The 13,279-nt window shown below is 45.1% G+C and overlaps 1 protein-coding gene across 4 annotated transcripts in view; it reads left to right on the top strand.

Moving 5' to 3' along the window:
* The window catches only part of SZT2 (SZT2 subunit of KICSTOR complex), a 446,100-nt gene that overhangs the window by 128,867 nt on the left and 303,954 nt on the right, over nucleotides 1-13,279 (top strand). For all 4 annotated transcript variants that reach the window (XM_029618788.1, XM_029618789.1, XM_029618790.1 and 1 more), the window contains exon 27: nucleotides 10,524-10,636. In XM_029618788.1, coding sequence (XP_029474648.1) covers nucleotides 10,524-10,636 — 113 coding nt within the window. The remainder of the gene's footprint in view (nucleotides 1-10,523; nucleotides 10,637-13,279) is intronic.

The following is a 13,279-nucleotide window of genomic DNA, read 5'->3' as shown; positions in this document are numbered from 1 at the left end:
GATATGGCTCTTTTGATGGCTGCATCTGGCTCGCAGACAAATCTTTAATAAAAAAGTAAAAATCTAACAAAATCCCCCACCCTCCTGACGCCCCCCAAGACCTCCAAAATTAATTTACTACAACCCCCACCCTCCTGACCCCCCCAAGACCTGCCAAAAGTCCCTGGTGGTCCAGCGGGGGTCCAGGAGCGGTCCGGGAGCCATCTCCTGGACTTGGGCTGTCAGCTGCCAGTAGTCAAAATGGCGCCGACGGCCCTTTGCCCTCACTATGTCACTGGAGTCGACCAATGGCGGCGGTAGCTCCTGTGACATAGTTGCGATGGAGAAGGTACAGAGAAGGGCAACCAAAATGATAAAGGGGATGGAACAGCTTCCCTATGAGGAAAGGCTGAAGAGATTAGGGCTGTACAGCTTGGAGAAGAGACGGCTGAGGGGGGATATGATAGAGGTCTTTAAGATCATGAGAGGTCTTGAACGAGTAGATGTGACTCGGTTATTTTCACTTTCGAATAATAGAAGGACTAGGGGGCATTCCATGAAGTTAGCAAGTAGCACATTTAAGACTAATCAGAGAAAATTCTTTTTCACTCAACGCACAATAAAGCTCTGGAAATTGTTGCCAGAGGATGTGGTTAGTGCAGTTAGTGTAGCTGGGTTCAAAAAAGGTTTGGATAAGTTCTTGGAGGAGAAGTCCATTAATGGCTATTAATCAATTTTACTTAGGGAATAGCCACTGCTATTAATTGCATCAGTAGCATGGGATCTTCTTAGTGTTTGGGTAATTGCCAGGTTCTTGTGGCCTGGTTTTGACCTCTATTGGAAACAGGATGCTGGGCTTGATGGACCCTTGGTCTGACCCAGCATGGCAATTTCTTATGTTCTTATGGGCAAAGGGCCGTCGGCTGCCAGTAATCAAAATGGCATCGACGGCCCTTTGCCCTAACTTTGTCACAGGGGCTACCGCCGCCATTGGTCGACCCCAGTGACATAGTGAGGGCAAAGGGCCGTCGGCGCCATTTTGACTACTGGCAGCCGACAGCCCAAGTCCAGGAGATCGCTCCCGGACCCCCGCTGGACCACCAGGGACTTTTGGCAGTCTTGGGGGGGTCAGGAGGGTGGGGGTTGTAGTAAATTAATTTTGGAAGTCTTGGGGGGCGTCAGGAGGGTGGGGGGTTTTGTTAGATTTTTTCTTTTTTATTAAAGATTTGTCTGCGAGCCCTGGATCCCCCGCTGGATCACCACGGACTTTTGGCAGGTCTTGGGGGGGGGGGTTAGGAGGATGGGGGGTTATAGTATATTAATTTGGCAGGTCTTGGGGGCGTCAGGAGAGTAGGGGGTTGTAGTAAATTAATTTGGTAGGTCTTGGGGGAGTCAGGAGGGTGGGGGGTTGTGGTTAGTATGGCTCTCATGGAATTACATTTTAAAATATGTGGCGTTCATGGCTCTCTCAGCCAAAAAGGTTCCCGACCCCTGGTATATCGGGTATCTTTCTGTGGCGTTGTCCAGCTTTCTCTTCGGTGCCCCCAGTGCATGCGGACCATGTCCATCACAGATCCGCATAAGGTTTGCATCCTCTGCCTGGGAGCTTTATATGACGTCAGAGGGTGTCAGCTGTGTGACCAGATGACTCCCAAAGGCCATCATGCGCGCCTTGATAAGATGGAGAAACTTTCTGGTCCTAGAAAATCCACTCCATTCATACCCACATCGATGAGACCCCTCATTGATGTTGGGGGGTCGAGGGGAGCCCCTCGATATGCTCCCTCTTGCCACTCCTCTGTCCTCTTCCTCGAAGGATTGAGGGAACAGTGATCGGTCCTCCATGATCTCACCAGTTTCGAGAACATCGGGATTCTCTGCCTCCTTGGCACTGGGGAAAGACTGGACTGAGCACCATGGGAGATCCCGCAAGCATAGACACTGGTCACTGTCTGTGCGAGGCTCTGGTTCCAGGGCAGTACTGGCAGCTGCCGTACCACCACTGAAGCGACCCTGGTCCTTGGAGGGGCCATCCTCCGACATACCCGAGAGTCCTAGGTGATCCCCTTTGACATCGGTGCCAGGCACCGTGCCACCTCGGAGGACTGAGGAAGGAGCCGGTAATGCCTTGTCCCTCTCCCTCAGTCCTGGCCTCACTGGACTTTCAGGAGGAGTTGGACTGCAGGGTACAGACTGCAATGTTCAGAGCTCTACGGAGTGTCGAGCCGCCCGTGCCACTGGCCCCCATGCTGGTGCTGGAGTCTCTGCTGTCTATCCTAGCACCTCTGCTCGAGCATCTGGACATCCTTCTTGGCACCCTCCCAATGCAACCGGTGCCCAAAGGACCTTTGGTTCTCCAGCGGCCACTGATGTCCTCCTCTGGAGCGATCCCTATCATTGGGTCCTCCAAGGAGGAAGACATGGCTGGTGCTGCTTTCCTGAGGCCTCGGTTCCCTGAACCTTTGCCCAGGCTCTCTGGCCTCCCGCGACAGGGAACCATCAATTCCTGTGGGACCCTCAGTGCCTCCGAAGCCAACGGGGCCCAGGGCTTGGATCCTCCACGAGCATTGCCCACGGCGATCCTGTGATGGCCTCAGTGAGGAGGAAGGGCCTTATGACACTTGGGGTAATGATTCCTCGGAGTCTTCCACCAAGCATTCGGATGATCCCCTCACCGAGCCTTCTCCTCCGGAGGAAAGTCATCGGTTCCCCCAGGTGGATCTCTGCTTTGTGGGGTTCGTCCGGGCCATGGCCAAGACTATCCCCTCCCAACTTCTTACGGAGGAAGATACGCGGCATAGACTTAATTGGCATCTCAGAGACATGGTGGAAAGAGGATAACCAATGGGACAGTGCTATACCGGGGTACAAATTATATCGCAATGACAGAGAGGAGCACCCGGGAGGAGGTGTTCTCGCTTTATGTCCAGGATGGCATAGAGTCCAACAGGATAAACATCCTGCATGAGACTAAATACAAAATTGAATCTTTAAGGGTAGAAATCCCTTGTGTGTCGGGGAAGACTATAGTGATAGGGGTATACTACCGTCTACCTGGTCAAGATGGTGAGACGGACAGTGAAATGCTAAGAGAAATTAGGGAAGCTAACCAAATTGGTAGTGCGGTAATAATGGGAGACTTCAATTACCCCAATATTGACTGGGTAAATGTATCATCGGGACATGCTAGAGAGATAACGTTCCTGGATGGAATAAATGATAGCTTTATGGAGCAATTGGTTCAAGAACAGAAAAGAGAGGGACCAATTTTAGATCTAATTCTCAGTGGAGCACAGGACTTGGTGAGAGAAGTATTGGTGGTGGGGCCGCTTGGCAATAGTGATCATAATATGATCAAATTTGATTTAATGAATGGAAGAGGAACAGTGTGCAAATCCAAGGCTCTCGTGCTAAACTTTCAAAAGGGAAACTTTGATAAAATGAGAAAAATTGTTAGAAAAAAACTGAAAGGAGCAGCTACAAAAGTAAAAAATGTCCAAGAGGTGTGGTCATTGTTAAAAAATACCATTCTAGAAGCACAGTCTAGATGTATTCCACACATTAAGAAAGGTGGAAAGAAGGCAAAACGATTACCGGCATGGTTAAAAGGGGAGGTGAAAGAAACTATTTTAGCCAAAAGATCTTCATTCAAAAATTGGAAGAAGGATCCAACAGAAGAAAATAGGATAAAGCATAAACGTTGGCAAGTTAAATGTAAGACATTGATAAGACAGGCTAAGAGAGAATTTGAAAAGAAGTTGGCTGTAGAGGCAAAAACTCACAGTAAAAACGTATTAAAATATATCCAAAGCAGAAAACCTGTGAGGGAGTCAGTTGGACCGTTAGATGATCGAGGGGTTAAAGGGGCACTTAGAGAAGATAAGGCCATCGCGGAAAGATTAAATGATTTCTTTGCTTCGGTGTTTACTGAAGAGGATGTTGGGGAGGTACCCGTAATGGAGAAGGTTTTCATGGGTAATGATCAAAATCACAGAACATATAGAAAGACATTGTTTAATGGGACAAAGTCAGCATGGCTTTACCCAGGGCAAGTCTTGCCTCACAAATTTATTTATTTTATTTTAAATTCTTTTAATATACCGATGCTCAAGACCATGTCTTATCGTACCTGTTTACATAAAACCAGGGGACAACCATAAATAATAAAAGTGAAAGTTACAATGAACGGGGAGAGTAATTCAGGATAATTGAAAGTAGAAGGAATTAGATTTAGATAACGCTTTTTAAGAAAATGTGCAACAGGCAACTATATACAATATAGATTTGCAAGTCATTGTTAGTTGGGGAGAATCTCATATTGGAAAGGCTTGAGAGAACAGCCAAGTTTTCAGTTTCTTTCTGAAGGAAAGAAGACATTGTTCCAGGTGTAGATCTGGGAGTAGTGTGTTCCATAGCTGTGGTCCGGCGGATGACAGTATTCGTTTTTGAAGTGAATTGTGGATAAAGGATTTGTGTGGAGGTGCCTGGAGAGTTCCTTTGTATGCTGATCTTATCGGTCTATTGGAGTTATAGAATTCGAGTGGGATGGTGAGTTGTAGTGAGGATTGATTGTAGATGGATTAGTGGATTATGGTCAGGGTCTTGAACAGTATTCTATAATGGATAGGAAGCCAATGTAGGTTTTCCAGTATCGGCGTGATGTGGTCCTTGCGACGTGAATTAGTGAGGATCCTGGCTGCTGCGTTTTGCAGCATCTGTAGAGGTTTAGTTGTGGAGGATGGGAGGCCGAGCAGTAGCGCATTGCAATAGTCAATCTTTGAAAACAGAATGGCTTGAAGGACTGAGCGGAAGTCCTGAAAGTGGAGGAGAGGTCTTAACTGTTTTAGAACATGTAGCTTATAGAAGCATTCTTTTGTGGTGGTGTTGATGAACTTTTTGAGGTTCATTCTATTGTCCAGAATAGCCCCAAGGTCTCTCACCTGAATTATTGTAGGTAAGGCTGGGTTGCAGGCGAGGGGGATATTGTCATTAGGACAGATGACGAGGAGTTCGGTTTTGGATGTATTAAGAACTAGATTGAGACTGGCGAGTAGGAGGTTGATGGAGTGAAGGCAGTTGTTCCAGAAGCTTAGTGTGTTGTGGAGGGGGTCCTTGATGGGGATTAATATCTGAACATCGTCAGCGTAAACAAAGTGGGTGAGGTTGAGATTTTCTAGTAGCTGGCATAGAGGTCGCAGATAAATATTAAACAGGGTTGGTGATAAAGAGGAACCCTGGGGAACACCTTGGTTGGATTGGACAGGGTGGGATTCTTTATCATTTATCCTGACTTTGTAGTGTCTGTTGTTGAGGAATGATCTGCTTCAAATCTGCTTCACCTTTTGAAGGAGTTAATAAACACGTGGATAAAGGTGAATCGGTAGATGTAGTATACTTGGATTTTCAGAAGGCGTTTGACAAAGTTCCTCATGAGAGGCTTCTAGGAAAAGTAAAAAGTCATGGGATAGGTGGCGATGTCCTTTCGTGTTTTGCAAACTGGCTAAAAGATAGGAAACAGAGAGAGTAGGATTAAATGGACAATTTTCTCAGTGGAAGGGAGTGGACAGTGGAGTGCCTCAGGGATCTGTATTGGGACCCTTACTTTTCAATATATTTATAAATGATCTGGAAAGAAATACGACGAGTGAGATAATCAAATTTGCAGATGACACAAAATTGTTCAGAGTAGTTAAATCACAAGCAGATTGTGATAAATTGCAGGAAGACCTTGTGAGACTGGAAAATTGGACATCCAAATGGCAGATGAAATTTAATGTGGATAAGTGCAAGGTGATGCATATAGAGAAAAATAACCCATGCCATAATTACACAATGTTGGGTTCTACAACCCAAGAAAGAGATTTAGGCATCATAGTGGATAACACATTGAAATCGTCGGTTCAGTGTGCTGCGGCAGTCAAAAAAGCAAACAGAATGTTGGGAATTATTAGAAAGGGAATGGTGAATAAAACGGAAAATGTCATAATGCCTCTGTATCGCTCCATGGTGAGACCGCACCTTGAATACTGTGTACAATTCTGGTCGCCGCATCTCAAAAAAGATATAATTGCGATGAAGAAGGTACAGAAAGGGCTACCAAAATGATAAGGGGAATGGAACAGCACCCCTATGAGGAAAGACTAAAGAAGTTAGGACTTTTCAGCTTGGAGAAGAGACAGCTGAGGGGGGATATAATAGAGATGTTTAAAATTATGAGAGGTCTAGAACGGGTAGATGTGAATCGGTTATTTACTCTTTCGGATAGTAGAAAGACTAGGAGGCACACCATGAAGTTAGCATGGGGCACATTTAAAACTAATCGGAGAAAGTTCTTTTTTACTCAACGCACAATTAAACTCTGGAATTTGTTGCCAGAGGATGTGGTTAGTGCAGTTAGTATAGCTGTGTTTAAAAAAGGATTGGATAAGTTCTTGGAGGAGAAGTCCATTACCTGCTATTAAGTTCACTTAGAGAATAGCCACTGCCATTAGCAATGGTTACATGGAATAGACTTAGTTTTTGGGTACTTGCCAGGTTCTTATGGCCTGGATTGGCCACTGTTGGAAACAGGATGCTGGTCTTGATGGACCCTTGGTCTGACCCAGTATGGCATTTTCTTATGTTCTTAAGACACTGGAGGTGCTTCTGTTTGTCGATGCTCCCAAGGAAATTGTGGCGGTTCCCATCCACGATATCTTTAAGGACCTTCTCCTTCGGATGTGGGAACACCAGATTTCCATGTCTCTGGTTAATAGGAAGATGGATGCCACCTATTTGGTATGCAAAAAAAAACCCCTACCTGGCTGAAATATTTATTTGAGGTATTTACTAGGGATGGGAATCATGTGATCGATCATCTTACCGATCGATTTTGGCTGGGGGGGAGGGAAATCTGATCGTCATGTTTTTTTTTGTTAAAAAATCATAAATCGGGGGAGGGTGGGAAAACCGGCACACCAAAACAACCCTGTCACCCGATGTCACGAGTGCAGGAGATCGCTCCCGGACCCCCAGGGACTTTTGGCCAGCTTGGGGAGGCCTCCTGACCCCCCCACAAGACTTGCCAAAAGTCCAGCGGAGGTCCGGGAGCAACCTCCTGCACTCGGGCCGTATTGCCAGTATTCAAAATGGCGCCGACGCTACCTTTGCCCTGTCATATGGTAAGGGCAAAGGGCCACCGGCGCCATTACTATTAACGCAGCCGTGGCCTGAGAGCGGGAGATCGCGCCGGGACCCCCCCACAGGACCCCAGGTCATTTAAAACATTTTGGGGGGGTTCGGGAGGGTGGGGGATTTGTTTTAAAGGGTCGGGGTGGGTTTTAGGGTTGCTTTGGTGTGCCGGTTTTCTCGCCCTCCCCCGATTTACGATTTTTTGACGATAAATCGGGGGAATTGCTATTGTATCGTGGCTCTAACGATTTTTGATGATTTAAAATATATCTGACGATTGTTTTAAATCGTCAAAAAACGATTCACATCCCTAGTATTTACTGTTGCCTTACTCAAAATTCGTCTTCTTAAACCGGAAATTACACCAGAAAATTTGATAGGAGGACGGGGGATGATTAAACAGCAAGGCACACCCTTGGTGCCTTGCTGTTTAATCATTAACACACCCTCCAACCTCCATTGCTTTTATTCCAAACATATTTTTTTAAAAACTTTCAGAGATGGGCTACAGTAAATCCCCTCTTTTTTCTTTTAACTTCTATCTTATGTCCATATTTTTTCTTCGTGTAAAACACACTTTATTAATTCATTAGACCGTCAGAAATTTAGTTGGTGTACTTAGCTTTAAAATGTCTTGAATAATCCTGACTTGCGCAAGTTTCGACATCCATTGTCTTCCTCAGGGTTTATCCGTGTTCATTTTTTGTCCCTTTTTTTTAAAAACCAAAGAGATGTTCTTTTTTCTCCTCGACTTCCTTGGTGCTCAACAAGCCTCCGTATAACGCTCTTCCTGACGGCGTTCTATCCTCTCCTACTTCCTGTTTGCCTTTTAAACAACATCCTGGATACCAGTTAAGCCTATCACAGAGCGTTAAACAAGAGAGAGCCAATCCAATTGATCGTTGAATCCTGCCGGTTGTTCAGAACGAAGTTTAAAGATCCATGCTTGCTCATGATAGTTAAGTAGTGACTGACACCCCTGTTTCTCCTCAATGCTGTCAATCACGGTCCATTGTAATTGATCATATGTGTGACTCTTCTCCATACAATGCAGTACAATGGGAGCTGATATTGTAGAGGTGATTATACGGGAATGATGTTCCGCCATCCGAATTTTGATGGCCTTGCTGGTACGCCCGACATATATCTTCGGGCGTGGACAGATGATAACATATATTACTGATTTAGTCGTACTATCTGTTACTGATTTTCTATATACTTTGTATCCCGTCACTGGATTAATCCATATATCCCCTTCAATGGTGGTGTCACAAACTGTGCACTTCCCACATTTGCTGTGAAAACCCATACTATAACTTTCTTTGTTTTTACTTTTCTGCTGGGCGTAAACCACTTGGTCCCTGATATTCCTCCCTCTCCTGGTTGTTATGAGGGGTTCTTCTTCAAACGTGTTGTGGAGTGCCACTATATGCCAATGTTTCCTGATTGACATCCTGATGGCTGCAGTTGACGTACTTTGGGGTAAAATACATACTAATCGATTCTGTTCTTTGGTGGGTTTATATTGCAACAGAGAGTCTCTGTCACTATATCTAGCCCTTTTGTAGGCTTTCTGCACCACACTTTTCGGATATCCTCTCTCAATAAACCTTTGACTGAGGATATCAGCTTGTAGTTTAAATTCTGCTAATGTGGCACAAATTCGGCGTATCCGAAAAAACTGGGAGACTGGTAGCCCCCATTTAAAACCCACTGGATGATAGCTCTCCTAACGGAGTAAGTTGTTTCTATCCGTAGATTTTCTGTTAACAGTAGTATGAATAGTGTTGTCCATGATTTCAATCATTACATCCAAGTATGCTATGCTTTTTGTACTACTGGCATGAGTAAATTTTAAATTTTCATCCAGTGTATTAATCCATGTGATGAACATATTCAGTTGTTCCTCTGTTCTAACGCCTTCTTCGCCATCTAAATATTGGCAGATGCCTGGTGCGATACCTGGAAAGATCAGAACTGGTGCGCAAAACGAATTGCTTGTTCGTTCTCCACAGCGGGAAGAATCAAGGAGAAGCGACCTCGCAGGCGACTGTAGCTCGCTGGATCAAGGAAGTAATCAAATCGGCCTACACAGAGGCAGGAAAGCCCTTACCCCTACAGGTTAAGGCTCATTCTACTAGGGCCCGGGCAGTATCTTGGGCAGAACCCAAGCTGCTGTCACCCGCCGAGATCTGTTGGGCGGCGACGTGGTCCTCCCTACACACCTTCTCCAGGTTCTACCGCCTGGATGTTCAAGCCCGAGAAGACGCAGCCTTCGCAAGGGCAGTACTAAGTGGACCACAGGCAGCCTCCTGCCCTGTCCGGGAATAGCTTTTGTACATCCCACTGGTCCTGAGTCCATCTGGCTACACGCTAGGAAATGGAGAAATTACTTACCTGATAATTTCGTTTTCCTTAGTGTAGACAGATGGACTCAGCATCCCGCCCACGGCTGCCCCAGAGAAGGAGAACCTCGGGAAGCAAACCTCAAGATTAAGCAAATACGGGTAAGCCGTTGCCTACATCTAGTTCAAGACACCCCCGCAGTAGACCAGTGTCGGCGTTAATTGGTTGAGTGCACTGACGGTCTCCAGTTTTTTAAATCAGTTGAATCAGTTCAATCAAGTTAATCAGTTTTAATCAAGTTAGTTAAGCAAATATATATCCACAATGGCTATTCGAAGAGAATACTGAAGAGCTGAGGTCACTGCAGGGGGTATGTCTAGGGTGATGTCAGCTTTGCAATCTGACTCAGCTCCCATCTGCTAGCAGAAGAGCACATAACCTGAGTCCATCTGTCTACACTAAGGAAAACGAAATTATCAGGTAAATAATTTCTCCATTGCTTATGTAAGGCACTAATTGATACTATTATATACACTTATCCCAAGCCCCCTTATAGTTTATAAAATGGACCAATTATTTCTTTGAAACTTAGTGTCAATCAATTTAATACTTGTATGAGGCCACTCTGAACATGTTTCCAATACTTTAATGATTCAGTTGTCTACGTAATAAGGTTTGAGTCTGGGGTGGGTAAGCATTAAGGAGGAAAGGAAAGACTTGAAACAGCTTTCACAAACAACCTTTCTAACTGAATACACAGATTCCACAAGCAACAAGGTTTAGAAAAATTCAGTCAGGTCTGACAAACAACTAGAATTATTTACTTAAGACATAGATCCCATAGATTGTTTGGAGGATAGTCTGTGCCGTACTGGCATTTCCTTTTTCAGTGGAAGGTGAGAAAATTATTCCCCATGGACGAATCAGGTAATGATCAGAAATCTGTTTTAGGTGAATGCTTATAAGATACAGGTGCAGCTGTTCTACCAGTGGATAATTCATGAAATGGCTTTTGCATTCTTTTGTAGGTCCCAAACTCTTGAACGTCCCCCTGCTGTTTCATGGATGGATCTTAAGCAGAAGGAGCTAGCAAATTATTGCACACTGCTACAAGAGCATTATCATCAGTGCTATGTGCGAGGTACTTGTCATGACTATTATGAGTGCATTGTGAGAAGTATTTTATATGATTGTGACTTGTGAAAAGTACTTTATGTGAACATGACCTGTAATGTAGAAGTTATGCATTCCACTTTCAAAGGGATCAAGTGCCTACATTTGAAAGAGAGGACTGCAGTTGGTTCTCTTATAAATTTACTAGAGCTATATTTCTAAATTTAGGAACCTAAAAAGTGAATGGTTCTGGGGCAGAGTCAGGGCAGGCAGAAATTATAGCATTTAGCACTGATTTTACAGTGCTAGAAACCTAACTTTGGATCCTAAATCTAAGTAAATGAATAGCAGGCCAAAAATTAGAGTTTTAGGTTTTAGATCCCTAAATTTAGGAGTTCCGGTTTTTTTGCATATCGACCTCCCTGTGATACGGGTTTTGAACATGTGAGTACGTTATTAGTCTTGATGCCGTGTTATGGGATCAGGGTATTGGAAAGAATCAATAAGGTATTGCTGTCTGTGCCCTGTTAGAGATTATGGATTTGGGAGGAGTTAGAAGAGATGCATAGGATATTATTGTCAATACTGTTAGAGATTATAGAATCGGGGGGATTAGAAGAGATGAGTAGGATATTATTGTCAGTACTGTTAGATTATAGAATCGGGGGGATTAGAAGAGATGAGTAGGATATTATTGTCAGTACTGTTAGATTATAGAATCGGGGGGATTAGAAGAGATGAGTAGGATATTATTGTCAGTACTGTTAGATTATAGAATCGGGGGGATTAGAAGAGATGAGTAGGATATTATTGTCAGTACTGTTAGATCAGGGGTCAGGAACCTATGGCTCGGGAGCCAGATATGGCTCTTTTGATGGCTGCATCTGGCTCGCAGACAAATCTTTAATAAAAAAGTAAAAATCTAACAAAATCTCCCACCCTCCTGACGCCCCCCAAGACCTCCAAAATTAATTTACTACAACCCCCACCCTCCTGACCCCCCCAAGACCTGCCAAAAGTCCCTGGTGGTCCAGCGGGGGTCCAGGAGCGGTCCGGGAGCCATCTCCTGGACTTGGGCTGTCAGCTGCCAGTAGTCAAAATGGCGCCGACGGCCCTTTGCCCTCACTATGTCACTGGAGTCGACCAATGGCGGCGGTAGCTCCTGTGACATAGTTGCGATGGAGAAGGTACAGAGAAGGGCAACCAAAATGATAAAGGGGATGGAACAGCTTCCCTATGAGGAAAGGCTGAAGAGATTAGGGCTGTACAGCTTGGAGAAGAGACGGCTGAGGGGGGATATGATAGAGGTCTTTAAGATCATGAGAGGTCTTGAACGAGTAGATGTGACTCGGTTATTTTCACTTTGAATAATAGAAGGACTAGGGGGCATTCCATGAAGTTAGCAAGTAGCACATTTAAGACTAATCAGAGAAAATTCTTTTTCACTCAACGCACAATAAAGCTCTGGAAATTGTTGCCAGAGGATGTGGTTAATGCAGTTAGTGTAGCTGGGTTCAAAAAAGGTTTGGATAAGTTCTTGGAGGAGAAGTCCATTAATGGCTATTAATCAATTTTACTTAGGGAATAGCCACTGCTATTAATTGCATCAGTAGCATGGGATCTTCTTAGTGTTTGGGTAATTGCCAGGTTCTTGTGGCCTGGTTTTGACCTCTATTGGAAACAGGATGCTGGGCTTGATGGACCCTTGGTCTGACCCAGCATGGCAATTTCTTATGTTCTTATGGGCAAAGGGCCGTCGGCTGCCAGTAATCAAAATGGCATTGACGGCCCTTTGCCCTAACTTTGTCACAGGGGCTACCGCCGCCATTGGTCGACCCCAGTGACATAGTGAGGGCAAAGGGCCGTCGGCGCCATTTGACTACTGGCAGCCGACAGCCCAAGTCCAGGAGATCGCTCCCGGACCCCCGCTGGACCACCAGGGACTTTTGGCAGTCTTGGGGGGGTCAGGAGGGTGGGGGTTGTAGTAAATTAATTTTGGAAGTCTTGGGGGGCGTCAGGAGGGTGGGGGGTTGTAAATTAATTTTGGAGGTCTTGGGGGGCGTCAGGAGGGTGGGGGGTTTTGTTAGATTTTTTCTTTTTTATTAAAGATTTGTCTGCGAGCCCTGGATCCCCCGCTGGATCACCACGGACTTTTGGCAGGTCTTGGGGGGGGGGGTTAGGAGGATGGGGGGTTATAGTATATTAATTTGGCAGGTCTTGGGGGCGTCAGGAGAGTAGGGGGTTGTAGTAAATTAATTTGGTAGGTCTTGGGGGAGTCAGGAGGGTGGGGGGTTGTGGTTAGTATGGCTCTCATGGAATTACATTTTAAAATATGTGGCGTTCATGGCTCTCTCAGCCAAAAAGGTTCCCGACCCCTGTGTTAGATTATAGAATTGGGGGGATTAGAAGAGATGAGTTAGGATATTGTCAGTACTGTAGAGATTATAGAATTGGGGGATTAGAAGAGATGAGTAGGATAATATTGTCAGTACTGTTAGACTGCCCAACAGGCAAAATTCAAATCCTACCTCCATACCTACAAGAGACAAAACCAAAAGAAACTTTTACTCCCAAAGAATTCACCAATTACAATACAATGCTCGTACCGTCTTTGAATATGTATCAAATTTAACAACCCCCCCCCCCCCAATCCCACCCCTGACATGGATAA

Source organism: Rhinatrema bivittatum, chromosome 10 (assembly GCF_901001135.1).
Source record: "Rhinatrema bivittatum chromosome 10, aRhiBiv1.1, whole genome shotgun sequence".
Classification (NCBI taxonomy): domain Eukaryota; kingdom Metazoa; phylum Chordata; class Amphibia; order Gymnophiona; family Rhinatrematidae; genus Rhinatrema; species Rhinatrema bivittatum.
Note: the sequence above shows the minus strand (reverse complement) of the source record. Positions and strands in the feature narration are given on the sequence as shown.